This window comes from Erinaceus europaeus, chromosome 23 (assembly GCF_950295315.1).
Source record: "Erinaceus europaeus chromosome 23, mEriEur2.1, whole genome shotgun sequence".
NCBI classification, from domain to species: Eukaryota; Metazoa; Chordata; class Mammalia; order Eulipotyphla; family Erinaceidae; genus Erinaceus; species Erinaceus europaeus.
The window spans coordinates 14872456-14899406 of record NC_080184.1 but is presented as its reverse complement, the minus strand read 5'-3'; the positions used below and the strand labels follow the sequence as shown (position 1 = coordinate 14899406).

The following is a 26951-nucleotide window of genomic DNA, read 5'->3' as shown; positions in this document are numbered from 1 at the left end:
AAATTTTTTTAAATTATTTATTTTCCATTTTGTTGCCCTTGTTGTTTTATTGTTGTTGTTACTGATGTTGTTGTTGTCGGAAAGGACAGAGAGAAATGGAGAGAGGAGGGGAAGACAGAGAGGGGGAGAGAAAGACAGACACCTGCAGACCTGCTTCACCGCCTGGGAAGCGACTCCCCTGCAGGTGGGGAGCCGGGGGCTCGAACCGGGATCCTTACGCCGGTCCCTGCGCTTTGTGCCACCTGCGCTTAACCCGCTGCGCTACAGCCCGACTCCCTTTAAACTGTTTTTTTTTTTTTTTTCTAATTGGCCTGGGAGTAGTGGAGTCCAGCACATGGTAGGCCTTGATGCCACAGGACTGCATGAATGAGTGAGTGAATGAATGAGTGAGTGAGTGAATGAGTGAGTGAATGAATGAGTGAGTGAATGAGTGAATGAATGAGTGAGTGAGTGAATGAATGACTGAATGAGTGAGTGAGTGAATGAGTGAATGAGTGAGTGAATGAATGAATGAGTGACTGACTGACTGAGTGAATTAATGAGTGAATGAGTGAATGAATGAGTGAGTGAGGGAAGGCGGATCTATAACTAAGGGGCTGAAGTCTGGGACCTCGGCCTGTCTGGGCTGCACTTCCGCACGTGTCCACCAGGTGGCAGCAGAGACCGGGGTTTGCCGGGTTGGGGGCTCAGCTCGCCCCCCAGGCTGATTCCCCAGAGCAAGGAGCAGGCCGGTGGAAAGAGGACCCGGAAAATGAGAGAGGGAGGGAGAAAGAATGAGTCCTTCCGTCCATCCGTCCATCCACTAATCCCGTGAGTCGTGCATGCACACATCTGATCTGTCACTCGACTTTTTTCCCTTTTGCCTTCAGGGTTATCACTGGGGAAAGAGAGAGACAGGCTGGGAGTGTGGATCCACCTGTCAACGCCCGTGCTCAGCGGGGAAGCAATGACAGATGCCAGACCTCCCACCTTCTGCATCCCACAGTGACCCTGGGTCCACACTCCCAGAGGGATAGAGAATGGGAAAGCTGTCAGGGGAGGGGGTGGGATACGGAGTTCTGGTGGTGGGAATTGTGTGGGGTTGCACCCCTCTTATCCTATGGCCTTGTACCTACTTCCACTTCATAAATAATAATAATAATTTCCCACCCTAGGCTCTGAGGTCTCGGGTTCAATTCTCAGCCTCACATGTGCCCGGGGAAGGTCTGCTGCTCCCTATCTCTCTCTCTCTCTCATGAAACAAATCTGTTTCTTTTGTTGTTACCAGATCCCATCGCTCCCAGGCTGCTTTTCCATCCAGAGAGACAGAGACGGGAAGGGAGAGCAAGAGACAGCACGGCACCAGAGCCTCCTCAGGTGCCCTAGTCCCTCCCATGGGGTGCTAGGGCTCGAACCTGGGGCCTCACACTATAAGGTGTGCCCACTGCCTTCTCTGGCCTGGGAGCCATGAGGTCGTTGAAGGAGGGGCTGCCCCCCACCCAGGCAAAGAAGCTTCCGGCAGCCTTGCCCCTCCCCGACCGGCCCAGGCTGTGACTTTCCGTAACTGGCAGCCACTCAGGAAGTGGAGGCCACACAGGAAGACCGGGGCTTTCCTCCTGCGCCAGCTCTGTTGCCGGCAGGTAGGGGCCGGGGTCCGTAGGGGGCTGGGGGTGTGGGGGGCGGGGGGTCTCAGGGCGCCCCGGCCCCGGTGGGTGGTGTGTGGATGTGGGCTGAGGACACTGCCTTCTTGGGCCTCCATCAGACTCAGGGGACACGGACCCCACACCCGGCCTGGGGGGCCTGCCCCAGGATGAGAGACAGAGGCTCTCTCTGTGTTTTTCTGTATCTACAGGATCATTAAAATAGGTTATTGTTATGAGAGAGAGCTGGGCGGTGGCAGAGGGGGGTAGATAGCATCATGCTTCTGCAAACAGACTCTTCTGCCTGAGGCTCCGAGGCCCTGGGTTCAATCCCTAGCACCACCATCAGCCAGAGCTCAGCAGGGCTCTGGGGGGAAAAAGAGAGAGACAGAGAGACAGAGGCAAACAGAGAGAGAGGGCGAGAGGAGTCCTTCCAGCTCTGGCAGAAGACCATCCTGGGGCCTCTGGGCGCTCTGGCCGAGTCCCTTCCTAGCTGTGATACATTTATTATTTATTCATTCATTCATGTGTTTATAAGTTTTGCAGGAGCCAGGGGTTTTGAGGGCTGAGGAGGACTTTGGTGAGGGCAAGAGCTGGGTGAGCCTCCCATCTGTGACCAAGAACTTGTTCCAGGAAGGCTGCTTGGTCACCCACAGAGGATGGCCCCCTGCCCAGGGTGGGTGAGACACAGAAACAAAGAAACAAAGAGAGAAAGAAAGAAAAACAAACGGGGAAGGGGTCAGCCAGTCATGCGCCTGGTAGAACACACATGCAAGGACCAGGGTTCAAGCCCCTGGTCCCCATCTGCAGGGGAGAAGATTCAAGAGTAGTGAAGCAGGGCTGCAGGTGTCTCTCTGTCTCATTCCCTCCCCTCTTAATGTCTCTCTGTCTCTATGCAATCATAAATAAATTAATCAATAAATATAAATTGCAGTTAGGGGTAGATAGCATAATGGTTATGCAAAGAGTCGCTCATGCCTGAGGCTCCAAAGTTCCAGGTTCAATCCCCTGCACCACCATAAGGCAGAGCTGAATAGTGCTCTGATTAAAAAAAAAAAAAAAAAGATACAGGTCCAAGAAGGATGACAGAGGACCTAGTGGGGGTTGTCTTGTTCTATGGGAAACTGGGGAATGTGATGCATGTACAAACTACTGTATTGACTGTTGAATGTAAAACATTAATTCCCCAATAAAGAAATTTAAAAAAATGTTTTTTGAAAAAGAGACACAGATGTAGAGAAACAGGGATGGAGACAGAGGCACAGAAACACAGAAAGAGACAGTGGGCTGGGCCACAACACAGCGGTTCTGCACAGAAACCCTCCTGCCCGGGGCTCTGCGGTCCCAGGTTCAGTCCCCAGCACCACCATTAGCCAGAGCTCAGCAGGGCTCTGGGCTTTCTCTCTGTGGATCTCTTTTTCATTAAAAGTAAATTAAAAACATTTATTTAAAAAAAAAAGAAAGAAAGAAAAAGACAGAGACTCAACGCCAAAGGCGGGGACACGAATGGATGAAGGGACGCAGGGAGACAGAAATACACCCAGAGTTCTGGGGCTCAGCGGCTGTCACGGCTGGGGAGAGGGGGTGTCCCCTGGGCCCCCCGGGAGGGTCTCCTGCCCAGGACGGGTGCAGAGACCCCCGGCTCACACAGCGCACACGCTCCAGCCCCCCAATGGCCGGGCGGCCGGCCGGGCGTCTGGGGGGCAGCGGGAGCTGGGCTTTGCGGGGTGAGTAGGAGCTCGCTGGGGGCAGGAGCCTGCCCGCTGACCTGCCCCTCTGCCCGCAGCATGGCGCCCCCCAGCGAGGAGACGCCCCTGATCCCCCAGCGCACCTGCAGCCTCTCGTCCACCGAGGCCGGCGCCCTGCACGTGCTCCTGCCCCCCCGCGGCCCCGGGCCCCCCCAGCGGCTGGCATTCTCCTTCGGGGCCTTCTCGGCCGAAGAGCTGTGTGTGCGGGCGGCCAAGGCCAGCGGTGAGGGCACCCCGGGCCGCAGGGAGACGCGCAGGGCGGGAGTCGGGGCTCCGGGGGCGAGCGCGGCGGACGCGGGTGCCTCTGCCCACAGGCATCCTGCCGGTGTACCACCTCCTCTTCGCTCTGGCCACCGAGGACCTGTCCTGCTGGTTCCCCCCCAGCCACGTCTTCTCCGTGGAGGACGGGGCCACCCAGGTCCTGCTCTACCGGCTGCGGTAGGACCCGGGACCCTCCTCCCCTGTCCCTTCTCTGTCCCTCTGTCCCCTCCCTGCAGGGTCTCTGGGGGGAGCTGAGGCCAGAGCGTGTGGGCACCTCCAGGGTCTCACTCCTGGGTCCCCCCTGTCCCCCTCAGCTTCTATTTCCCCAACTGGTTTGGGCTGGACCGCTGTCACCGCTTCGGGCTGCGCACGGCGGCCACCGGGGCCTTCCTGGACCTGCCGGTGCTCCGCCATCTCTTCGCGCAGGTGGGCGGGGTCTCAGGGAGGGGGCGTGCCCGGGAGGGGCGGGGCCACAGAATGGGCGTATCTGGGGGCGTGGCCACATAGTGGGGCGTGTCTGGGGCGTGGTCACGGAATGGGCGTGTCTGGGGAGGGGCCACAGAGTGAGGCGTGTCTGGGGTGGGGTCACCGAATGGGGCGTGACAACAGAATGGGGCGTGTCTGGGGGGCGGGGTCACAGAGCAGGGGCGTGTTCTGGGAGGGGCCTTAACAGTAGCAGGGCCCGGTTTGGGGGCGGGGCCTGTAGAGGGGAGGAGCCTCTGTTTGTGGCGGGGCTAGGGGGCAGGGCTGGGATCCTGGGAGGGTGGACCCTCAGGTTTGGGGAGAGGCCTCTGTCTTCCCCGGAGGTGGGTCTTCACTGTGGGCAGGTCCTCTGGAGGGGCGGGGCCTCAGTGTGGGCGTGGTCACGTCATGGGCGGAGCTCACTGTCTGGCCCCAGCTTCGCAGTGACCTGGTGAGTGGCCACCTGGCCATGGGGCTGAGCCTCAAGGAGCAGGGCGAGTGCCTGAGCCTGGCGGTGCTGGACCTGGCGTGCCTGGCCCGGGAGCGTGGGCTGCGGCCGGCGGAGCTTCTGAGGACCATCAGGTGAGGGCTTCCCGGCGGCGGTGGCTGCGGGGTGCTGCGTCCTGTCTGTCCCTGCTGACCCTCCTCCACACAGTAGGTACCTTTCTATTCCCTGTCCTCAACAGCAAAAAGCCTGGCTTCCCCAGCTACCAGGCCTGTCTGTCCCTGACACCATTCTGTCTGTGTCCGCATGTCTCCATCCCTGTGTCCCTGTGTCCCCATCCAATCCCTGTGTCCCCATCCAATCCCTGTGTCCCTGTGTCTCTGTCCTCACGTCCCCATCCCTGTCCCTGCGTCCCCAGCTACAAGGACTGTCTGCCTCCGTCGCTGCGGGAGCTGATCCAAGGCCTGAGCTTCGTCACCCGCCGGCGTATCCGCAGGACGGTGGAGCGGGCGCTGCACAAGGTGGTGGGCTGCCAGGCGGAGGCGCCGGCTCTCATGGCCAAGTTTGTCATGGACCTGCAGCGCCTGTGTCCCGTGGACGCAGAGACCTTCCCCGTTGGCCTGCCTGGCCGGCCGGAGAAGGGGCTGCTGCGGGTGGCAGCGCTCAGCGGGGTGGCCTGGAGCCCTGGAGACCCGGAGGTGAGGGGTGGGGCTGGGGCAGGGCCAGAAGGAATGGTGGGCGGGGCCATGGCAGTGGGTGAAGCAGGACTTGGACTGGGTTGAGAGGGGCGGAGCCAGAAGGTGGGACTGGGAGAGGGGCGTGGTTAGAGGGTTGGCCTGTGGGGGCGGGGCCAGAGAGCAAGAGGAGCGGGTGGGCCAGGGCATGGGCCCAGCTATGGGAGGGGGCGTGGCTACAGGAAGGGAGGGGCCACCATAGTAGGCGGAGCAACCGAGTGGAGCGCCGGCAGTGGGCGTGGTCGGGGCGGAGCCAGGAGAGTCGGGGAGGAGCCAGGAGAGTCGGGGAGGAGCCAGATAAGTGGGCGAGGTCTGGTGTGGGCGGGGTCTTCTGCACCAGTTGACAGCAGAGCTGAGCAGGGTTCTGGCTTCTCTGCCTCATAATAGAGAACATGAGATAATGGGGTGGGGGGGCGCGTGGGCTGACTCACCCAGAGGAGCGTCTCTCCTTCTCTCTGTCTCTCCACCTCTGGCAGAAACAAGGAAAGAGGAGTGGTGGGGGAGGGCTCTGGAAGGTGGAGCTAGGGAGTGACAGGGTGGGATGATCAGTGGTAGCGCGGGGGGGGGGCCCTACCTGGCAGATTAGGGGAGTAGTCTCTCCCCACTGGACACTGGGGGGAGCTGGGAGCATATTGGGCGGGGTGGACTTTGGGGGATCCAGGATGCCTGAGCGCTCAGAGGGGGTGCCCCTTGCCCCCCGCCCCGCAGGCCTTCCAGCCCTTCTGTGACTTTCCGGAAGTCGTGGACATCACCGTGAAGCAGGCCCCGTGCTCCGGCCCCATCCAGGAGCGCCGCCTGGTCACTGTCACCAGGACGGACGGCCAGATCCTGGTGGGCTCGCATCCCGGGAGGGGAGGGTCCTCCGCTCATCGGGAGGGGGGCAGGGTGGGGTCCTGGGCACTGATTGGGGTCTCCCCCCTGCAGGAGGCCGAGTTCCCGGGGCTGCCCGAGGCCCTGTCCTTCCTGGCCCTCGTCGACGGCTACTTCCGGCTGACCACCGACTCCCGCCACTTCTTCTGCAAGGAGGCGGCGCCGCCACGGCTGCTGGAGGAGACTGCGGAGCAGTGCCACGGCCCCATCACGTGAGGCCTGTACCCCAGTCCCCCCGGGGGACTCAGGGGACACTTCTGGGGTGGGGGTTGGCTGCGACAGCCCTGCAGAGACACCCCCAAGCTCAGAAAGAGAATGCTCCTGGGGGGGGGCAGGGTGGGACTCAGGCGCTGGGACGCCATCTCCCTGTCTCTGTCCGTGAGTTCTTGACTTCTCACCACAGCCTGGAATTTGCCATCAACAAACTCAAGACCCAGGGGTCCATCCCGGGCTCCTATGTGCTCCGCAGAAGCCCCCAGGACTTTGACAGCTTCCTCCTCACCGTCTGCGTTCAGGTAGGAGGGCCCTCTCTCCCCTCTCCCTCTCCCTCTCCTCTAGAGCCAGGGAGGCAGGGTGGGCTTCCTGGAGGAGGCATCTTAGCACCTTCTCCCTCACTGTCTCTCTCTGTCTCTACCCAATGAAACACAGATGAGTCAGCTCTTGCTCAGGAAAGAAGGGGAGTGAGGGGGTGGAGAGACCCCATTCAAGGACTGACTGTTTCCTCCCAACCCTCCCCCCCCCCCCAGACACCCCTGGGCCCCGACTACAAGGGCTGTCTGATCCGGCGTGACCCCGCAGGGACCTTCTCCCTGGCTGGCCTCGGCCGCCCCCACAGCAGCCTGCGCGCGCTCCTGGGAGCCTGCTGGAACGGAGGGCTGCGAGTGGATGACGTGGCGCTGAGCCTCACCTCCTGCTGTGCCCCCAGGCCCAAAGGTGACCCCCTCTGACCTGCCTGGCCCAGCTCTTGGGTGTCAGGTGGAGAGAACCGTGAGTTCCTGGCGTGTGGGGCAGCGACCAGGCTGCAGGTGCGGCTGGATCCAGGCACTCAGTCGCTAGCAGTCACTCTGGGGACCTGCCGAGTGCTCACGGGTGTCCGAGCACCTCTGGGTGGGGAGGCAGCCAGGCCCTCTGACCTCTGCCCTTCACCCCTAGAGAAATCCAACCTGATCGTGGTGCGGAGAGACTGCGGTCCGCCCGCGTCCGCCCCGGTCTTCCCCCAGGCCCAGTGCCCCCTCAGCCAGATGACCTTCCACAAGATCCCGGCGGAGAGCCTGGAGTGGGTAAGGGGGGCGCGGGGGCAGCTGCGATCCACCCCAGCTGTGAAGTCGGCCCCAGGCCCATTCCTGCGGCAGGTGCCGTGGTGACTAACGTCTCCTGTTGCCCTGGGGTCTGCAGCATGAGAACCTGGGCCACGGCTCCTTCACCAAGATCTACCGGGGCTGCCGGCACGAGGCTGTGGACGGGGAGCCCCGGGAAACGGAGGTGCTCTTCAAGGTTATGAATGCCAAGCACAAGCACTGCATGGAGGTGGGGGGACCCGCGGGGTCCAGGGGGCTCCAGGATGGGGGGCAGATGCCTGGGGGAACGGCAGGTGGGGAGACCTGAGGCCAGAGGGAGGCCTTCTCAAACCCAGAAGCTCCCACCAGCTGCCACTCAAGAGCTCTGACCCCCTAGGACCCGCCCCATAATAGCCCCGCCCACCACACCTGCGATGATTGGCTCTTCCCCTCCAGAGCCCCGCCCACCACGGGTCCCTCCCCTGGACCCTCGCCCTTCCTGGCTCTTCTCCCACAGGCCAGCCTCTTCCTCCAGAGCCACGCCCACCACGCCTCTTATAGGCTCCTCTGGACACTCGCCCTCGCACTTCCCTTCTTCATTGGCCTGCCCAGGCCACGCCCACAAACCACCGCCGCCTTCTTGCCCCACCCCTCTAGAGCCATACCCTGCTCTCATTGGCCAGCCCCTCCAGAGCCATGCCCCTTTTGCTGACACCACCCACCCATCTCCCCCAGCCACTAGCCTGTGCCTCCCACCCACGTGTCTACCCTTTGCTCCTTGGCCTCGCCCATACAGAAGAGTCGGGGGCATTCCAGGCCCCCAAATCTCCCACCCCTATCACTGGGGAGGGCCTGTGTGCATGAGCGGGGGAGTCTTAGGATCGGCCACCTTCAGTTATGGCTTGATCTAGGAGCAGTGGGACTCCAGACCAGGGGAGGAGGGGCAGGTCTTGTCCTGGGGCCAGGTTGGGGGGGTCTTCCGTCTGGGGGGGGAGCCCATGCCTGATGCCCTGCCCCATCCCCCAAGTCGTTCCTGGAAGCCGCCAGTCTGATGAGCCAGGTGTCTTTCCCACACCTCGTGCTGCTCCACGGCGTCTGCATGGCAGGGGACAGTGAGTCACCCGGCGCCCCACCCTGCTCCCCGGCCCGGCCCGGCCCCCGCACCCTGGGGCCGTCCCCCTGCCCCCCGCCCCCCCGCCTCTCTGAGCTTGCCCCGTCCCCATGCACGCCAGGCATCATGGTCCAGGAGTTTGTGCGCTTGGGCGCCCTGGACACCTACCTGCGCAAGTGCGGCCCCCTGGTGGCGGCCAGCTGGAAGCTGCAGGTGGTCAAGCAGCTGGCCTACGCCCTCAACTACCTGGTGGGTGCGGGGCACTACGGGGCGGGCTCTGCGGGGCGTGCAGGAGTTCGGGAAGGGCCATGGGGCTGAGGGCACAGAGTGTGTGCCGGGCTGGGGCTGGGGGGCAAGAGCGGGACCGGAGCGGGAGCGAGTGGCGGTGCCCAAGGGCTTTGGCGGGCGGGTCGGGTCCAGCGGCCAGCCCAGCCGTTCATGGGCCCGTGGGTGCCCGCCCCTCAGGAGGACAAAGGCCTGCCCCACGGCAACGTGTCGGCCCGCAAGGTGCTCCTGGCTCGCGAGGGGGGCGACGGCAGCCCTCCCTTCATCAAGCTGAGTGACCCGGGGGTCAGCCCTGCCGTGCTCAGTCTGGACAGTAAGCTGGGGGGCCCTGGGGTGGGGCCGGGGGGACTGTGGGGCCCGGCGGCTGGCCCCTGACCCACCCCTCTCCATCCTGGCTGCCCCAGTGCTCACTGACAGGATTCCCTGGGTGGCCCCCGAGTGCCTCCAGGAAGCTCGGACCCTGGGCCTGGAAGCGGACAAGTGGGGCTTCGGGGCGACCGTGTGGGAGGTCTTCAGTGGCGTCCCCATGCCCCTCAGTGCCCTGGACCCCACACAGGTCAGAGCCGGTGGTGGTGGTGGTGGTGGTGGGGCCGTGGGCAGGAGGTCGGGGCAATCCCGGTGGGCTGTCTGATGGTGACGCCCCGCTTGTTCACAGAAGCTGCAGTTCTATGAGACTCACCAGCAGCTGCCTGCCCCCAAGTGGACAGAGCTGGCCTTGCTCATCCGGCAGTGCATGGCCTACCAGCCCAGCCTCAGGCCCTCCTTCCGCGCTGTGCTTCGAGACCTCAATAGCCTCATCACCTCAGGTGGGCCCCCTCCCTACCTGCAGGGGGGAAGCTTCACGAGTGGTGGAGAAGGGCTGCAGGTCTCTCTCTCCCCCTTCTCTCTCAGTGTCTCTCTGTCTCTATCCAATAAAACAGAAAGAAAAGTATGTAAAAGGGGAAAATGGCTGGGATGGTGGATTCCTAGTGCCGGTGCCAAGCCCCAGTGATCACGCTGGAGGCGGCAACAATCATCATGGCAGCAAGGCGGGTGAAATGCTTCCCCTGGACAGCACGTTGCTCCTCCATGTGCACAGCCCAGGTTCGCACCCGGCCCCCAGGGCCTTGAGGCAACTTTTTTTTTAAAAAAAAAATATTTATTTCCCCTTTTTGTTGCCCTTGTTGTTAACATTGTTGTGGCTATTGATGTTGTTGTTGGATAGGACAGTGAGAAGAAATGGAGTAGGGTAAGACAGAGAGGGGGAGAGACAGACAGACACCTGCAGACCTGCTTCACCGCCTGGGAAGCGACTCCCCTGCAGGTGGGGAGCCGGGGGCTCGAACCGGGATCCTTAGGCCAGTCCTTGCGCTTTGCACCACGTGCGCTTAACCCGCTGCGCCACCGCCCGACTCCCGCCTTGAGGCAACTTAAGGGCCGTGGTGTCTCTCTCTCCCGCTTCCGCCTGTGTCTCAACCACTCTATGTCAACCTGAAAACAACCTCCCTGGAGCAGTGAAGCCCCAGAAGTGATGAAGACATATCTAGCGGGAGTCGGGCGGGGGCGCAGCGGGCTAAGTGCAGGTGGCACAAAGCACAAGGACCGGCGTGAGGATCCCGGTTCGAGCCCCCGGCTCCCCACCTGCAGGGGAGTCGCTTCCCAGGCGGTGAAGCAGGTCTGCAGGTGTCTGTCTCTCTCCTCCTCTCTGTCTTCCCCTCCTCTCTCCATTTCTCTCTGTCCTATCCAACAATGACAAAATCAATAACAACAATAATAACTACAAAGACAATAAAAAATGAAGGCAACAAAAGGGAAAAAAGACATATCTGTCTGTCTGTCTGTCCATCTGTATGTCTCTATCTGTCTGTCTGTCTATCTGTCTTTCTATCTACCTGTCTGTCTGTTTATGTAATTTGAAAAAGTGTTCTTTCCTCCCCAGAGTCCTGAGCTCTGGCTGCTGGTGGTGCTGGGGATTGAACCTGGGGCCTCAGAGCCTCGGGCAGGAGAGTCTTTTTGCAGAACCACTGCTGTCTCCCCAGCCTTATGTCTTTAAATGTATTTATGAATGAAAGCAAGAGAGAGAGAGAGAGAGAATGAGCACGCAAGAGCCCTAGAGCACCACCACGGCTTGAACCCGGGACCTCCTGTCCGTGGGTCTTGCTTTCCAGCCACTTCCTCTCAAGGGTGGCTTCCTGGGGTATTTCCAGCCCCCCAATATGAGCACAGAGATATGGTCATGGAAGGAGGGGGGAGGGTGTCACATCGCACCCACCCCTGCATTCGCCCCAGATTATGAGCTGCTCTCGGACCCGGCACCCGGCACCCTGGGCCCCCGGGATGGGCTGTGGAGCGGTCAGATGTGTGGCAGCCAGGACCCCACACTGTTTGAGGAGCGTCATCTCAAGTTCATCTCCCAGCTGGGCACAGTGAGTGACAGCCTGGGGCTGGGGACACACGTGCCTGGGGACAGACATGGGGACGTGCCTGGGGCTTGGGAAAACAGCTGGAGGCAGACCTGGGCCCCGGGACACAGCTGGAGACAGGCATGGGGACACACCTGGGCCCTGGGGACAGCTCGGGGACAGGTCTGGGGACACACCTGGGCCCCGGGGACAGCTCGGGGACAGGTCTGGGGACACACCTGGGCCCCGGGGACAGCTCAGGGACAGCCCTGGGCCTGCGGGACCACTCTTCTCCGCCCGCCCGCCGGCCTGCAGGGTAACTTCGGCAGTGTGGAGCTGTGCCGCTACGACCCGCTGGGTGACAACACGGGCGCGCTGGTGGCCGTGAAGCAGCTGCAGCAGAGCAGCCCCGAGCAGCAACGAGCCTTCCAGCGTGAGGCCCAGCTGCTCAGCTCCTTGCACTGTGACTTTATTGTCAAGTACCGCGGGGTCAGCTATGGTCCTGGTGAGCCGGACCCCCACCCCGGGACGCAGAGAGCCCGACCCCTCCTGGCTGCAGAGAGCAGGACCCCTCCTGGGTGCAGAGATGGGACCCCCTCCTGGGTGCAGAGAGCAGGACCCCTCCTGGGTGCAGAGAGCAGGACCCCTCCTGGGTGCAGAGAGCAGACCCCTCCTGGGTGCAGAGAGCAGACCCCTCCTGGGTGCAGAGAGCAGACCCCTCCTGGGTGCAGAGAGCAGACCCCTCCTGGGTGCAGAGAGCAGACCCCTCCTGGGTGCAGAGAGCAGACCCCTCCTGGGTGCAGAGATGGGACCCCTCCTGGGTGCAGAGAGCAGGACCCCTCCTGGGTGCAGAGAGCAGACCCCTCCTGGGTGCAGAGATGGGACCCCTCCTGGGTGCAGAGAGCAGGACCCCTCCTGGCTGCAGAGAGCAGACCCCTCCTGGGTGCAGAGAGCAGACCCCTCCTGGGTGCAGAGATGGGACCCCTCCTGGGTGCAGAGAGCAGGACCCCTCCAGGGTGCAGAGAGCAGACCCCTCCTGGGTGCAGAGAGCAGACCCCTCCTGGGTGCAGAGATGGGACCCCTCCTGGGTGCAGAGAGCAGACCCCTCCTGGGTGCAGAGAGCAGACCCCTCCTGGGTGCAGAGAGCAGACCCCTCCTGGGTGCAGAGAGCAGACCCCTCCTGGGTGCAGAGATGGGACCCCTCCTGGGTGCAGAGAGCAGGACCCCTCCTGGGTGCAGAGAGCAGACCCCTCCTGGGTGCAGAGATGGGACCCCTCCTGGGTGCAGAGAGCAGACCCCTCCTGGGTGCAGAGAGCAGACCCCTCCTGGGTGCAGAGATGGGACCCCTCCTGGGTGCAGAGAGCAGGACCCCTCCAGGGTGCAGAGATGGGACCCCTCCTGGGTGCAGAGAGCAGGACCCCTCCTGGGTGCAGAGATGGGACCCCTCCTGGGTGCAGAGAGCAGACCCCTCCTGGGTGCAGAGAGCAGACCCCTCCTGGGTGCAGAGAGCAGGACCCCTCCTGGGTGCAGAGAGCAGACCCCCTCCTGGGTGCAGAGAGCAGGACCCCTCCTGGGTGCAGAGAGCAGGACCCCTCCTGGGTGCAGAGAGCAGATCCCTCCTGGGTGCAGAGACCAGACCCCTCCTGGGTGCAGAGAGCAGGACCCCTCCTGGGTGCAGAGAGCAGACCCCTCCTGGGTGCAGAGAGCAGACCCCCTCCTGGGTGCAGAGATGGGACCCCTCCTGGGTGCAGAGAGCAGGACCCCTCCTGGGTGCAGAGAGCAGGACCCCTCCTGGCTGCAGAGAGCAGGACCCCTCCTGGGTGCAGAGAGCAGGACCCCTCCAGGGTGCAGAGATGGGACCCCTCCTGGGTGCAGAGAGCAGGACCCCTCCTGGGTGCAGAGAGCAGACCCCTCCTGGCTGCAGAGAGCAGGACCCCTCCTGGGTGCAGAGAGCAGACCCCTCCTGGGTGCAGAGAGCAGACCCCTCCTGGGTGCAGAGAGCCCGACCCCTCCTGGCTGCAGAGAGCAGGACCCCTCCTGGGTGCAGAGATGGGACCCCCTCCTGGGTGCAGAGAGCAGGACCCCTCCTGGGTGCAGAGAGCAGACCCCTCCTGGGTGCAGAGATGGGACCCCTCCTGGGTGCAGAGAGCAGACCCCTCCTGGGTGCAGAGAGCAGGACCCCTCCTGGGTGCAGAGAGCAGACCCCTCCTGGGTGCAGAGATGGGACCCCCTCCTGGGTGCAGAGAGAAGACCCCTCCTGGGTGCAGAGAGCAGACCCCACCTGGGTGCAGAGATGGGACCCCTCCTGGGTGCAGAGACCAGACCCCTCCTGGGTGCAGAGAGCAGACCCCTCCTGGGTGCAGAGAGCAGACCCCTCCTGGGTGCAGAGACCAGACCCCCTCCTGGGTGCAGAGAGCAGGACCCCTCATGGGTGCAGAGAGCAGACCCCTCCTGGGTGCAGAGAGCAGACCCCTCCTGGGTGCAGAGAGCAGACCCCTCCTGGGTGCAGAGAGCAGGACCCCTCCTGGGTGCAGAGATGGGACCCCTCCTGGGTGCAGAGAGCAGACCCCTCCTGGGTGCAGAGAGCAGGACCCCTCCTGGGTGCAGAGAGCAGGACCCCTCCTGGGTGCAGAGAGCAGACCCCTCCTGGGTGCAGAGAGCAGACCCCTCCTGGGTGCAGAGAGCAGGACCCCTCCTGGGTGCAGAGAGCAGGACCCCTCCTGGGTGCAGAGAGCAGACCCCACCTGGGTGCAGAGAGCAGACCCCTCCTGGGTGCAGAGACCAGACCTCCTCCTGGGTGCAGAGAGCAGACCCCCTCCTGGGTGCAGAGAGCAGACCCCTCCTGGGTGCAGAGAGCAGGACCCTTCCTGGGTGCAGAGAGCAGGACCCCTCATGGGTGCAGAGAGCAGACCCCTCCTGGGTGCAGAGACCAGACCCCCTCCTGGGTGCAGAGAGCAGACCCCTCCTGGGTGCAGAGAGCAGGACCCCTCCTGGGTGCAGAGAGCAGGACCCCTCCTGGGTGCAGAGAGCAGACCCCTCCTGGGTGCAGAGAGCAGATCCCTCCTGGGTGCAGAGAGCAGACCCCCTCCTGGGTGCAGAGAGCAGACCCCTCCTGGGTGCAGAGAGCAGGACCCCTCCTGGGTGCAGAGAGCAGACCCCCTCCTGGGTGCAGAGAGCAGACCCCTCCTGGGTGCAGAGAGCAGACCCCTCCTGGGTGCAGAGAGCAGACCCCTCCTGGGTGCAGAGAGCAGGACCCCTCCTGGGTGCAGAGATGGGACCCCTCCTGGGTGCAGAGAGCAGACCCCCTCCTGGGTGCAGAGAGCAGACCCCTCCTGGGTGCAGAGAAGACCCCTCCTGGGTGCAGAGACCAGACCCCTCCTGGGTGCAGAGAGCAGACCCCTCCTGGGTGCAGAGAGCAGACCCCTCCTGGGTGCAGAGAGCAGGACCCCTCCTGGGTGCAGAGAGCAGGACCCCTCCTGGGTGCAGAGAGCAGACCCCTCCTGGGTGCAGAGAGCAGGACCCCTCCTGGGTGCAGAGAGCAGGACCCCTCCTGGGTGCAGAGAGCAGGACCCCTCCTGGGTGCAGAGAGCAGGACCCCTCCTGGGTGCAGAGAGCAGGACCCCTCCTGGGTGCAGAGAGCAGGACCCCTCCTGGGTGCAGAGAGCAGGACCCCTCCTGGGTGCAGAGAGCAGGACCCCTCCTGGGTGCAGAGAGCAGACCCCTCCTGGGTGCAGAGAGCAGACCCCTCCTGGGTGCAGAGAGCAGACCCCTCCTGGGTGCAGAGAGCAGACCCCTCCTGGGTGCAGAGAGCAGACCCCTCCTGGGTGCAGAGAGCAGACCCCTCCTGGGTGCAGAGAGCAGGCCCCCTCCTGGGTGCAGAGAGCAGACCCCTCCTGGGTGCAGAGAGCAGACCCCCTCCTGGGTGCAGAGAGCAGACCCCTCCTGGGTGCAGAGAGCAGACCCCTCCTGGCTGCAGAGAGCAGGACCCCTCCTGGGTGCAGAGAGCAGACCCCTCCTGGGTGCAGAGAGCAGACCCCTCCTGGCTGCAGAGAGCAGGACCCCTCCTGGGTGCAGAGAGCAGACCCCTCCTGGGTGCAGAGAGCAGACCCCTCCTGGGTGCAGAGAGCAGACCCCTCCTGGCTGCAGAGAGCAGGACCCCTCCTGGGTGCAGAGACTAGACCCCTCCTGGGTGCAGAGAGCAGACCCCTCCTGGGTGCAGAGAGCAGGACCCCTCCTGGGTGCAGAGAGCAGACCCCTCCTGGGTGCAGAGAGCAGGACCCCTCCTGGGTGCAGAGAGCAGACCCCTCCTGGGTGCAGAGAGCAGACCCCTCCTGGGTGCAGAGAGCAGGACCCCTCCTGGGTGCAGAGATGGGACCCCCTCCTGGGTGCAGAGAGCAGACCCCTCCTGGGTGCAGAGAGCAGACCCCTCCTGGGTGCAGAGATGGGACCCCTCCTGGGTGCAGAGAGCAGACCCCTCCTGGGTGCAGAGAGCAGGACCCCTCCTGGGTGCAGAGAGCAGACCCCTCCTGGGTGCAGAGATGGGACCCCCTCCTGGGTGCAGAGAGAAGACCCCTCCTGGGTGCAGAGAGCAGACCCCACCTGGGTGCAGAGATGGGACCCCTCCTGGGTGCAGAGACCAGACCCCTCCTGGGTGCAGAGAGCAGACCCCTCCTGGGTGCAGAGAGCAGACCCCTCCTGGGTGCAGAGACCAGACCCCCTCCTGGGTGCAGAGAGCAGGACCCCTCATGGGTGCAGAGAGCAGACCCCTCCTGGGTGCAGAGAGCAGACCCCTCCTGGGTGCAGAGAGCAGACCCCCTCCTGGGTGCAGAGAGCAGACCCCTCCTGGGTGCAGAGAGCAGGACCCCTCCTGGGTGCAGAGAGCAGGACCCCTCCTGGGTGCAGAGAGCAGACCCCTCCTGGGTGCAGAGAGCAGACCCCTCCTGGGTGCAGAGACCAGACCTCCTCCTGGGTGCAGAGAGCAGACCCCCTCCTGGGTGCAGAGAGCAGACCCCTCCTGGGTGCAGAGAGCAGGACCCCTCCTGGGTGCAGAGAGCAGGACCCCTCCTGGGTGCAGAGAGCAGATCCCTCCTGGGTGCAGAGACCAGACCCCCTCCTGGGTGCAGAGAGCAGACCCCTCCTGGGTGCAGAGAGCAGGACCCCTCCTGGGTGCAGAGAGCAGACCCCCACCTGGGTGCAGAGAGCAGACCCCTCCTGGGTGCAGAGAGCAGACCCCTCCTGGGTGCAGAGAGCAGACCCCTCCTGGGTGCAGAGAGCAGGACCCCTCCTGGGTGCAGAGATGGGACCCCTCCTGGGTGCAGAGAGCAGACCCCCTCCTGGGTGCAGAGAGCAGACCCCTCCTGGGTGCAGAGAAGACCGCTCCTGGGTGCAGAGACCAGACCCCTCCTGGGTGCAGAGAGCAGACCCCTCCTGGGTGCAGAGAGCAGGACCCCTCCTGGGTGCAGAGAGCAGGACCCCTCCTGGGTGCAGAGAGCAGACCCCTCCTGGGTGCAGAGAGCAGGACCCCTCCTGGGTGCAGAGAGCAGGACCCCTCCTGGGTGCAGAGAGCAGGACCCCTCCTGGGTGCAGAGAGCAGGACCCCTCCTGGGTGCAGAGAGCAGGACCCCTCCTGGGTGCAGAGAGCAGGACCCCTCCTGGGTGCAGAGAGCAGGACCCCTCCTGGGTGCAGAGAGCAGGACCCCTCCTGGGTGCAGAGAGCAGACCCCTCCTGGGTGCAGAGAGCAGACCCCTCCTGGGTGCAGAGAGCAGACCCCTCCTGGGTGCAGAGAGCAGACCCCTCCTGGGTGCAGAGAGCAGACCCCTCCTGGGTGCAGAGAGCAGACCCCTCCTGGGTGCAGAGAGCAGGCCCCCTCCTGGGTGCAGAGAGCAGACCCCTCCTGGGTGCAGAGAGCAGGACCCCTCCTGGGTGCAGAGAGCAGACCCCCTCCTGGGTGCAGAGAGCAGACCCCTCCTGGGTGCAGAGAGCAGGACCCCTCCTGGGTGCAGAGAGCAGACCCCTCCTGGGTGCAGAGAGCAGACCCCTCCTGGGTGCAGAGAGCAGACCCCTCCTGGGTGCAGAGAGCAGACCCCTCCTGGGTGCAGAGAGCAGACCCCTCCTGGGTGCAGAGAGCAGACCCCTCCTGGGTGCAGAGACCAGACCCCCTCCTGGGTGCAGAGAGCAGACCCCCTCCTGGGTGCAGAGACCAGACCCCCTCCTGGGTGCAGAGAGCAGGACCCCTCCTGGGTGCAGAGAGCAGACCCCTCCTGGGTGCAGAGAGCAGGACCCCTCCTGGGTGCAGAGAGCAGACCCCTCCTGGGTGCAGAGAGCAGGACCCCTCCTGGGTGCAGAGAGCAGACCCCTCCTGGGTGCAGAGAGCAGACCCCTCCTGGGTGCAGAGAGCAGGACCCCTCCTGGGTGCAGAGAGCAGACCCCTCCTGGGTGCAGAGACCAGACCCCCTCCTGGGTGGAGAGACCAGACCCCTCCTGGGTGCAGAGAGCAGGACCCCTCCTGGGTGCAGAGAGCAGACCCCTCCTGGGTGCAGAGACCAGACCCCCACCTGGGTGCAGAGAGCAGGACCCCTCCTGGGTGCAGAGAGCAGGACCCCTCCTGGGTGCAGAGAGCAGGACCCCTCCTGGGTGCAGAGACCAGACCCCCTCCTGGGTGCAGAGACCAGACCCCTCCTGGGTGCAGAGAGCAGGACCCCTCCTGGGTGCAGAGATGGGACCCCTCCTGGGTGCAGAGAGCAGACCCCTCCTGGGTGCAGAGATGGGACCCCTCCTGGGTGCAGAGAGCAGGACCCCTCCTGGGTGCAGAGATGGGACCCCTCCTGGGTGCAGAGAGCAGACCCCTCCTGGGTGCAGAGATGGGACCCCTCCTGGGTGCAGAGAGCAGACCCCTCCTGGGTGCAGAGATGGGACCCCTCCTGGGTGCAGAGAGCAGACCCCTCCTGGGTGCAGAGAGCAGACCCCTCCTGGGTGCAGAGATGGGACCCCTCCTGGGTGCAGAGAGCAGGACCCCTCCTGGGTGCAGAGAGCAGACCCCTCCTGGGTGCAGAGATGGGACCCCTCCTGGGTGCAGAGAGCAGGACCCCTCCTGGCTGCAGAGAGCAGACCCCTCCTGGGTGCAGAGAGCAGACCCCTCCTGGGTGCAGAGATGGGACCCCTCCTGGGTGCAGAGAGCAGGACCCCTCCTGGCTGCAGAGAGCAGACCCCTCCTGGGTGCAGAGAGCAGACCACTCCTGGGTGCAGAGAGCAGGCCCCCTCCTGGGTGCAGAGAGCAGACCCCTCCTGGGTGCAGAGAGCAGACCCCTCCTGGGTGCAGAGAGCAGACCCCTCCTGGGTGCAGAGAGCAGACCCCTCCTGGGTGCAGAGAGCAGACCCCTCCTGGGTGCAGAGAGCAGGAACCGTCCTGGGTGCAGAGAGCAGGACCCCTCCTGGGTGCAGAGATGGGACCCCTCCTGGGTGCAGAGAGCAGACCCCTCCTGGGTGCAGAGATGGGACCCCTCCTGGGTGCAGAGAGCAGGACCCCTCCTGGGTGCAGAGACCAGACCCCCTCCTGGGTGCAGAGAGCAGACCCCCTCCTGGGTGCAGAGATGGGACCCCTCCTGGGTGCAGAGAGCAGGACCCCTCCTGGGTGCAGAGAGCAGGACCCCTCCTGGCTGCAGAGAGCAGGACCCCTCCTGGGTGCAGAGAGCAGGACCCCTCCAGGGTGCAGAGATGGGACCCCTCCTGGGTGCAGAGAGCAGGACCCCTCCTGGGTGCAGAGAGCAGACCCCTCCTGGGTGGAGAGAGCAGACCCCTCCTGGGTGCAGAGAGCAGACCCCACCTGGGTGCAGAGATGGGACCCCTCCTGGGTGCAGAGACCAGACCCCTCCTGGGTGCAGAGATGGGACCCTTCCTGGGTGCAGAGAGCAGGACCCCTCCTGGGTGCAGAGATGGGACCCCCTCCTGGGTGCAGAGAGCAGACCCCTCCTGGGTGCAGAGAGCAGGACCCCTCCTGGGTGCAGAGAGCAGACCCCTCCTGGGTGCAGAGACCAGACCCCTCCTGGGTGCAGAGAGCAGGACCCCTCCTGGGTGCAGAGATGGGACCCCTCCTGGGTGCAGAGAGCAGACCCCTCCTGGGTGCAGAGATGGGACCCCTCCTGGGTGCAGAGAGCAGGACCCCTCCTGGGTGCAGAGAGCAGACCCCTCCTGGGTGCAGAGAGCAGACCCCTCCTGGGTGCAGAGAGCAGACCCCTCCTGGGTGCAGAGACCAGACCCCCTCCTGGGTGCAGAGAGCAGGACCCCTCCTGCGTGCAGAGAGCAGACCCCTCCTGGGTGCAGAGAGCAGGACCCCTCATGGGTGCAGAGAGCAGACCCCTCCTGGGTGCAGAGAGCAGACCCCTCCTGGGTGCAGAGAGCAGACCCCTCCTGGGTGCAGAGAGCAGGACCCCTCCTGGGTGCAGAGAGCAGACCCCTCCTGGGTGCAGAGAGCAGGACCCCTCATGGGTGCAGAGAGCAGACCCCTCCTGGGTGCAGAGAGCAGACCCCTCCTGGGTGCAGAGAGCAGACCCCTCCTGGGTGCAGAGAGCAGACCCCTCCTGGGTGCAGAGAGCAGGACCCCTCCTGGGTGCAGAGAGCAGACCCCTCCTGGGTGCAGAGAGCAGGACCCCTCCTGGGTGCAGAGAGCAGACCCCTCCTGGGTGCAGAGAGCAGGACCCCTCCTGGGTGCAGAGAGCAGATCCCTCCTGGGTGCAGAGACCAGACCCCCTCCTGGGTGCAGAGAGCAGACCCCTCCTGGGTGCAGAGAGCAGGACCCCTCCTGGGTGCAGAGAAGACCCCTCCTGGGTGCAGAGACCAGACCCCTCCTGGGTGCAGAGAGCAGGACCCCTCCTGGGTGCAGAGAGCAGACCCCTCCTGGGTGCAGAGAGCAGGACCCCTCCTGGGTGCAGAGAGCAGGACCCCTCCTGGGTGCAGAGAGCAGACCCCTCCTGGGTGCAGAGAGCAGGACCCCTCCTGGGTGCAGAGAGCAGGACCCCTCCTGGGTGCAGAGAGCAGGACCCCTCCTGGGTGCAGAGAGCAGGACCCCTCCTGGGTGCAGAGAGCAGGACCCCTCCTGGGTGCAGAGAGCAGGACCCCTCCTGGGTGCAGAGAGCAGGACCCCTCCTGGGTGCAGAGAGCAGACCCCTCCTGGGTGCAGAGAGCAGACCCCTCCTGGGTGCAGAGAGCAGACCCCTCCTGGGTGCAGAGAGCAGACCCCTCCTGGGTGCAGAGAGCAGACCCCTCCTGGGTGCAGAGAGCAGACCCCTCCTGGGTGCAGAGAGCAGGCCCCCTCCTGGGTGCAGAGAGCAGACCCCTCCTGGGTGCAGAGAGCAGGACCCCTCCTGGGTGCAGAGAGCAGACCCCTCCTGGGTGCAGAGAGCAGGACCCCTCCTGGGTGCAGAGAGCAGGACCCCTCCTGGGTGCAGAGAGCAGACCCCTCCTGGGTGCAGAGAGCAGACCCCTCCTGGGTGCAGAGAGCAGACCCCTCCTGGGTGCAGAGAGCAGACCCCTCCTGGGTGCAGAGACCAGACCCCCTCCTGGGTGCAGAGAGCAGACCCCCTCCTGGGTGCAGAGACCAGACCCCTCCTGGGTGCAGAGAGCAGGACCCCTCCTGGGTGCAGAGAGCAGACCCCTCCTGGGTGCAGAGACCAGACCCCCTCCTGGGTGCAGAGAGCAGGACCCCTCCTGGGTGCAGAGAGCAGGACCCCTCCTGGGTGCAGAGAGCAGACCCCTCCTGGGTGCAGAGATGGGACCCCTCCTTGGTGCAGAGACCAGACCCCCTCCTGGGTGCAGAGAGCAGACCCCTCCTGTGTGCAGAGAGCAGGACCCCTCCTGGGTGCAGAGAGCAGGACCCCTCCTGGGTGCAGAGAGCAGACCCCCTCCTGGGTGCAGAGAGCAGGACCCCTCCTGGGTGCAGAGAGCAGACCCCTCCTGGGTGCAGAGAGCCGACCCCTCCTGGGTGCAGAGAGCAGGACCCCTCCTGGGTGCAGAGATGGGACCCCTCCTGGGTGCAGAGAGCAGACCCCTCCTGGGTGCAGAGAGCAGACCCCTCCTGGGTGCAGAGAGCAGGACCCCTCCTGGCTGCAGAGAGCAGGACCCCTCCTGGGTGCAGAGAGCAGGACCCCTCCTGGGTGCAGAGAGCAGGACCCCTCCTGGGTGCAGAGAGCAGACCCCTCCTGGGTGCAGAGAGCAGACCCCTCCTGGGTGCAGAGAGCAGACCCCTCCTGGGTGCAGAGAGCAGACCCCTCCTGGGTGCAGAGAGCAGACCCCTCCTGGGTGCAGAGAGCAGACCCCTCCTGGGTGCAGAGAGCAGACCCCTCCTGGGTGCAGAGAGCAGACCCCTCCTGGGTGCAGAGAGCAGACCCCTCCTGGGTGCAGAGAGCAGACCCCTCCTGGGTGCAGAGAGCAGGACCCCTCCTGGGTGCAGAGAGCAGACCCCCTCCTGGGTGCAGAGAGCAGACCCCTCCTGGGTGCAGAGAGCAGACCCCTCCTGGGTGCAGAGAGCAGACCCCTCCTGGGTGCAGAGAGCAGACCCCCTCCTGGGTGCAGAGATGGGACCCCTCCTGGGTGCAGAGAGCAGGACCCCTCCTGGGTGCAGAGATGGGACCCCTCCTGGGTGCAGAGAGCAGACCCCTCCTGGGTGCAGAGAGCAGACCCCCTCCTGGGTGCAGAGAGCAGACCCCTCCTGGGTGCAGAGATGGGACCCCCTCCTGGGTGCAGAGAGCAGACCCCTCCTGGGTGCAGAGAGCAGACCCCTCCTGGGTGCAGAGAGCAGACCCCTCCTGGGTGCAGAGATGGGACCCCTCCTGGGTGCAGAGAGCAGACCCCTCCTGGGTGCAGAGAGCCCGACCCCCGTCCAGCGTGCACTAAGCTGGACCCCAACTCCAGGGTGCCCTGAACCAGATCCCTACCCTCCCGGGGTGACTAAGCCGGGATTCCTTTCTGGGGTGCACTGAGCGGACCACCACTCCGTCACCCACGCAGCCACCCCAGGTGAAGAGTGGGACAGGGGGTGACAGATCGCCATGCCCCCCCCCACTTGTCTCTGGGGGAAAGTCCACGGGGCCAGGAGGGAGGGGCCCGCGTCCGGGCAGGGTCGGAGCCCCCAGCCACCCCCGCCCCCAGGCCGGCAGAGCCTGCGCCTGGTCATGGAGTACCTGCCCAGCGGCTGCCTCCGGGACTTCCTGCGGCGCCACCGCGCGCGCCTGCCCGCTGCCCGCCTGCTGCTGTTCGCCTCGCAGATCTGCAAGGTGGCGACTGGGGGCTGGGGGCGCGTTTGTGGGGGGCCCCCGGGAGGCCCGGGCTCACCCTGCCCCCCGCCTCCTAGGGCATGGAGTACCTGGGCTCCCGCCGCTGCGTGCACCGCGACCTGGCGGCCCGCAACATCCTGGTGGAAAGCGAGTCGCACGTGAAGATCGCGGACTTCGGGCTCGCCAAGCTGCTGCCGCTCGACAAGGAATACTACGTGGTCCGCGAGCCCGGCCAGAGCCCCATCTTCTGGTGGGGGCTCGCCCAGACCGACCACGCCCACGCCCAGGCCCCGCCCAGACCACGCCCAGGCCAGCCAGACCACGCCCACAGCCAGGCTCCGCCCAGACTCTGCCCGGGCCAGGCAGACCACGCCCACAGCCAAGCCCGCCCAGGCCCCGCCCAGGCCCAGGCCCCGCCCAGGCCACGACCAGGCCAGGCAGACCACGCCCCCAGTCAGGCCCCGCCCAGACCACGCCCAGGCCAGGCAGACCACGCCCACAGCCAGGCCCCGCCCAGGCCACGGCCAGGCCAGGCAGACCACGCCCCCAGCCAGGCCCCACCCAGACCACGCCCAGGCCAGACAGACCACGCCCCCAGCCAGGCCCCGCCCAGACCACGCCCCAACGCAGACCCGCCCAGACCACAGCCACCATTAAGGCCCCCAGCCAGACCACGCCCCCACAGAGCCACGCCCACGACGCAGACCGTGCCCGTGTAGACCCCGCCCGCAAGACCCCGCCCCAGCACGAACCCTGCCCAGACCATTCCACGCCCCTAGCACAGGCCCCACCACCATTGCCCCTCTAAGCTGGCCCTGCTCCTAGTGCCTCCTCTATGCCACCCTCCAGGTTCGCTCCTGAGTCGCTGGCGGACAACGTGTTCTCTCGCCAGTCCGATGTGTGGAGCTTCGGGGTGGTCTTGTACGAGCTGTTCACCTATGGGGACAAGGGCTGCAGCCCCTCAGCCGTGAGTGCCTGACACCCCTCTACTAGGAGGGACTGGGCTTGGTGGTGGATCCTCCCCAAACTGGGGCTGAGCCACCCCAGAGGATGACAGGCCCCGTCCTCCAGGGGACCCATGCCCTCCTCCAAGGCCCGCAGGCCCCGCCCCTGAAAAAGGCACGCCCAGGCAGCCGCCGGCCCCGCCCACCCAGACAGCCCACCACGGAGACCCGCCCCATCCAAGGCCACGCCCACTACAGTGCCCCGCCCCGTTCAGGCCCCACCCACCGCTGGTCTCCACCCAGAACAGCCTTTTTGAGGCCACGCCCCACCCTCTCCTCAAAGACCACGCCCACTACCATGCCTTGCCTCGCCCATCGTTTGGCCCCGCCCACCCTTCACCCACCCACTCCCTCCAGACCACTCAGAGCCCGCCCCGCATCAGGCCCCGCCCACCGAGCCCCGCCCTCCTGTCCCTTCCCCCCAGGAGTTCCTGCGGATGATGGGGTGTGACCGTGACGTCCCCGCGCTCTACCGCCTCCAGGAGCTGCTGGCCGAGGGCCGCCGCCTCCCCGCGCCGCCCGCCTGCCCGGCCGAGGTGGGACCTCGTGCCTCAGTTTACCCGCCCCGCAGTGGGGCCGGAGAGGGACAGTCACCTGGGGAGGCGGGCGGAGACTTTGGCCCGGTCCTGGGGACTCCTCCCACATCTCCCCCTCGGGAAGCCCGGGGTCTCAGCCCGGGCGCCATGTGGAGGTGCCATGGAGCCACCGGGGAAGCTCCGTGGAGGCTGGGGCAGGGCAGGGGTCTCTCCTCTCCCTGTCTCTGTCTCCCCACAAAGTCATGAATGAAAGGGACCCAGAGATGGATGACCCACCTGGTTGAATATGCTCGTGGGGACCTGGGTTGGAATCCCAGTCCAGACTTCACAGGGGAACTCCTCCCAGCAGGGCTGCGCCTCTCCCTCCCTGTCTCTCCCTGTGTCTGTCTCTCCCCCTCTCTGTCTCTATCTTCCTCTCTGTCTCTCCCCCTCTCTGTCTCTTCCACTGTCTGTCTCTCTCCATCCCTGTATCTTCTTCTCTCTGTCTCTCTCCCTCTCTGTCTCTCTCCATCCCTGTCTCTCCCTGTGTCTCTCTCTTCCTCTCTGTCTCTCCCCCTCTCTCTGTCTCTTCCACTGTCTGTCTCTCTCCATCCCTGTATCTCCTTCTCTCTGTCTCTCTCCCTCTCTGTCTCTCTCCATCCCTGTCTCTCCCTGTGTCTCTATCTTCCTCTCTGTCTCTCCCCCTCTCTCTGTCTCTTCCACTGTCTGTCTCTCTCCATCCCTGTATCTCCTTCTCTCTGTCTCTCTCCCTCTCTGTCTCTCTCTTCCTCTCTGTCTCTCCTCCTCTCTGTGTCTCTTCCACTGTCTGTCTCTCTCCATCCCTGTATCTCCTTCTCTCTGTCTCTCTCCTCTCTCTCCCTCTCTGCCTCTCCCCTGTCTCTCTCCCCCTCTGTCTCTCCCTCTCTGTCTCTCTGAAGGGGGGTCTGTTAGTGGGCTGTGCAGGCCCGAGCCCCAGAGAAAACCGTGGCAGCCAAGTATGAAGAAACAGACAGAGATTAACATGAACAAGAATCTCGCCCCAAGTGAAGAAATAATAGCGGGAGGGGAGGGGACCCGGGAGCCTTGGGCTGGGGGTGCAGCACGCCCTTGGGGCGTCCCCCGTGACTCCGTGTCCCCCCAGGTCCACGAGCTCATGACCCGCTGCTGGGCCCCCCGCGCCCAAGACCGGCCGACCTTCAGCGACCTGGGCCCCCAGCTGGACGCTCTGTGGGGCGGGAGGCGGGAGTAGTCTCGGGGGGCTCCCCGCCACCCAGGGACCCCACTTCCATCCGGAGCCCCCACCCCGGGCACGGGGCCTCGGGCCTCTCTGTGCCCCCAAACACGATGTCTTTCCGCCCTGACTTGGGGGGTCCTGGGAGACGCGGGTGCCCCCAGTTCTGCCCTCTCGGGGACCCTGTCCCCCAGCTTCGGAAATTCCTGTTCGCCCCTCAGAATCCCGGCCGACTCTGGGGTCTGGGGGCTTTAGGGGGGCAGGGAGGGGACACTGGGTGTGTGTTTAAGTCAATAAAGACGGCTGAGAAAGAAAATGTGGCTGATGGCAGGCTGAGCGTCCTTGTGGGCCCTGGGGGGCGGAGAACATGGGGGTCCCAGGAGGGCTGGGGGCTGAGATCCTGGGGGTCCAAGGAGGGCTGGGGGCTGAGAATATGGGGGTCCAAGGAGGGCTGGGGGCTGAGAATATGGGGGTCCCAGGAGGGCTGGGGGCTGAGAGCCTGGGGGTCCAGGAGGGCTGCGGGGCTGAGAACATGGGGGGTCCCAGGAGGGGTGGGGGCTGAGAGCCTGGGGGTCCCAGGAGGGCTGGGGGCTGAATATGGGGGTCCCAGGAGGGCTGGGGGGCTGAGAATATGGGGGTCCCGGGAGGGCTGGGGGCTGAGAATATGGGGGTCCCGGGAGGGCTGGGGGCTGAGAGCCTGGGGGTCCCAGGAGGGCTGGGGGCTGAGAGCCTGGGGGTCCCAGTAGGGGTGGGGGCTGAGAGCCTGGGGGTCCCAGGAGGGCTGGGGGCTGAGAGCCTGGGGGTCCCAGGAGGGCTGGGGGCTGAGAGCCTGGGGGTCCCAGGAGGGGTGGGGGGGCGGAGAGCCTAGGGGTCCCGGAGGGCTGGGGGCTGAGAACCTGGGGGTCCCAGGAGGGCTGAGGGCTGAGAATATGGGGGTCCCGGGGGGCTGGGGGCTGAGAATATGGGGGTCCCGGGAGGGCTTGGGGGCTGAGAATATGGGGGTCCCAGGAGGGCTGGGGGCTGAGAGCCTGGGGGTCCCAGGAGGGCTGGGGGGCTGAGAATATGGGGGTCCCGGGAGGGCTGGGGGCTGAGAGCCTGGGGGTCCCAGGAGTGCTGGGGGCTGAGAGCCTGGGGGTCCCAGGAGGGCTGGGGGTTGAGATCCTGTGGGTCCCGGGAGGGCTGGGGGCTGAGAACATGGGGGTCCCGGGAGGGCTGGGGGGCTGAGAATATGGGGGTCCCAGGAGGGCTGGGGGCTGAGAATATGGGGGTCAGAGGAGTGGTGGGGGCTGAGAGCCTGGGGGTCCAGGAGGGCTGGGGGGCTGAGAACATGGGGGGGGTCCCAGGAGGGCTGGGGGCTGAGAGCCTGGGGGTCCCAGGAGGGCTGGGGGCTGAGAGCCTGGGGGTCCCAGGAGGGGTGGGGGCTGAGAGCCTGGGGGTCCCAGGAGGGCTGGGGGGCGGAGAGCCTGGGGGTCCCGGGGGGCTGGGGGCTGAGAACCTGGGGGTCCCAGGAGGGCTGAGGGCTGAGAACATGGGGGTCCCGGGGGGCTGGGGGCTGAGAATATGGGGGTCCCGGGAGGGCTGGGGGGCTGAGAATATGGGGGTCCCAGGAGGGCTGGGGGCTGAGAGCCTGGGGGTCCCAGGAGGGGTGGGGGCTGAGAGCCTGGGGGTCCCAGGAGGGCTGGGGGCTGAGATCCTGGGGGTCCCGGGAGGGCTGGGGGCTGAGAACATGGGGGTCCCGGG

General features: G+C 65.1%; 1 protein-coding gene across 2 annotated transcripts; it reads left to right on the top strand.

Moving 5' to 3' along the window:
- Positions 1–1282: 1282 nt before the first annotated feature.
- Positions 1283–25531, top strand: JAK3 (Janus kinase 3). 2 transcript variants are annotated; one of them, XM_060182289.1, is made up of 25 exons: positions 1283–1356; positions 1483–1619; positions 3406–3590; positions 3682–3805; positions 3943–4054; positions 4527–4672; positions 4954–5233; positions 5978–6100; positions 6194–6351; positions 6543–6654; positions 6886–7072; positions 7292–7419; positions 7535–7666; positions 8444–8528; positions 8649–8776; positions 8993–9125; positions 9217–9368; positions 9468–9618; positions 11081–11217; positions 11509–11698; positions 22337–22461; positions 22539–22711; positions 23311–23428; positions 23891–24001; positions 25122–25531. In XM_060182289.1, exons 3-25 carry the CDS (start codon positions 3407–3409, stop codon positions 25227–25229), a joined length of 3297 nt encoding a protein of 1098 aa, XP_060038272.1. In that variant the 5' UTR covers positions 1283–1356; positions 1483–1619; position 3406; the 3' UTR covers positions 25230–25531. The 2 variants fall into 2 exon arrangements, with proteins under 2 accessions (XP_060038272.1, XP_060038273.1); XM_060182290.1 differs by lacking the exon at positions 1283–1356 and having other exon boundaries at positions 1447–1619.
- The last annotated feature ends 1420 nt before the right edge of the window (positions 25532–26951 follow it).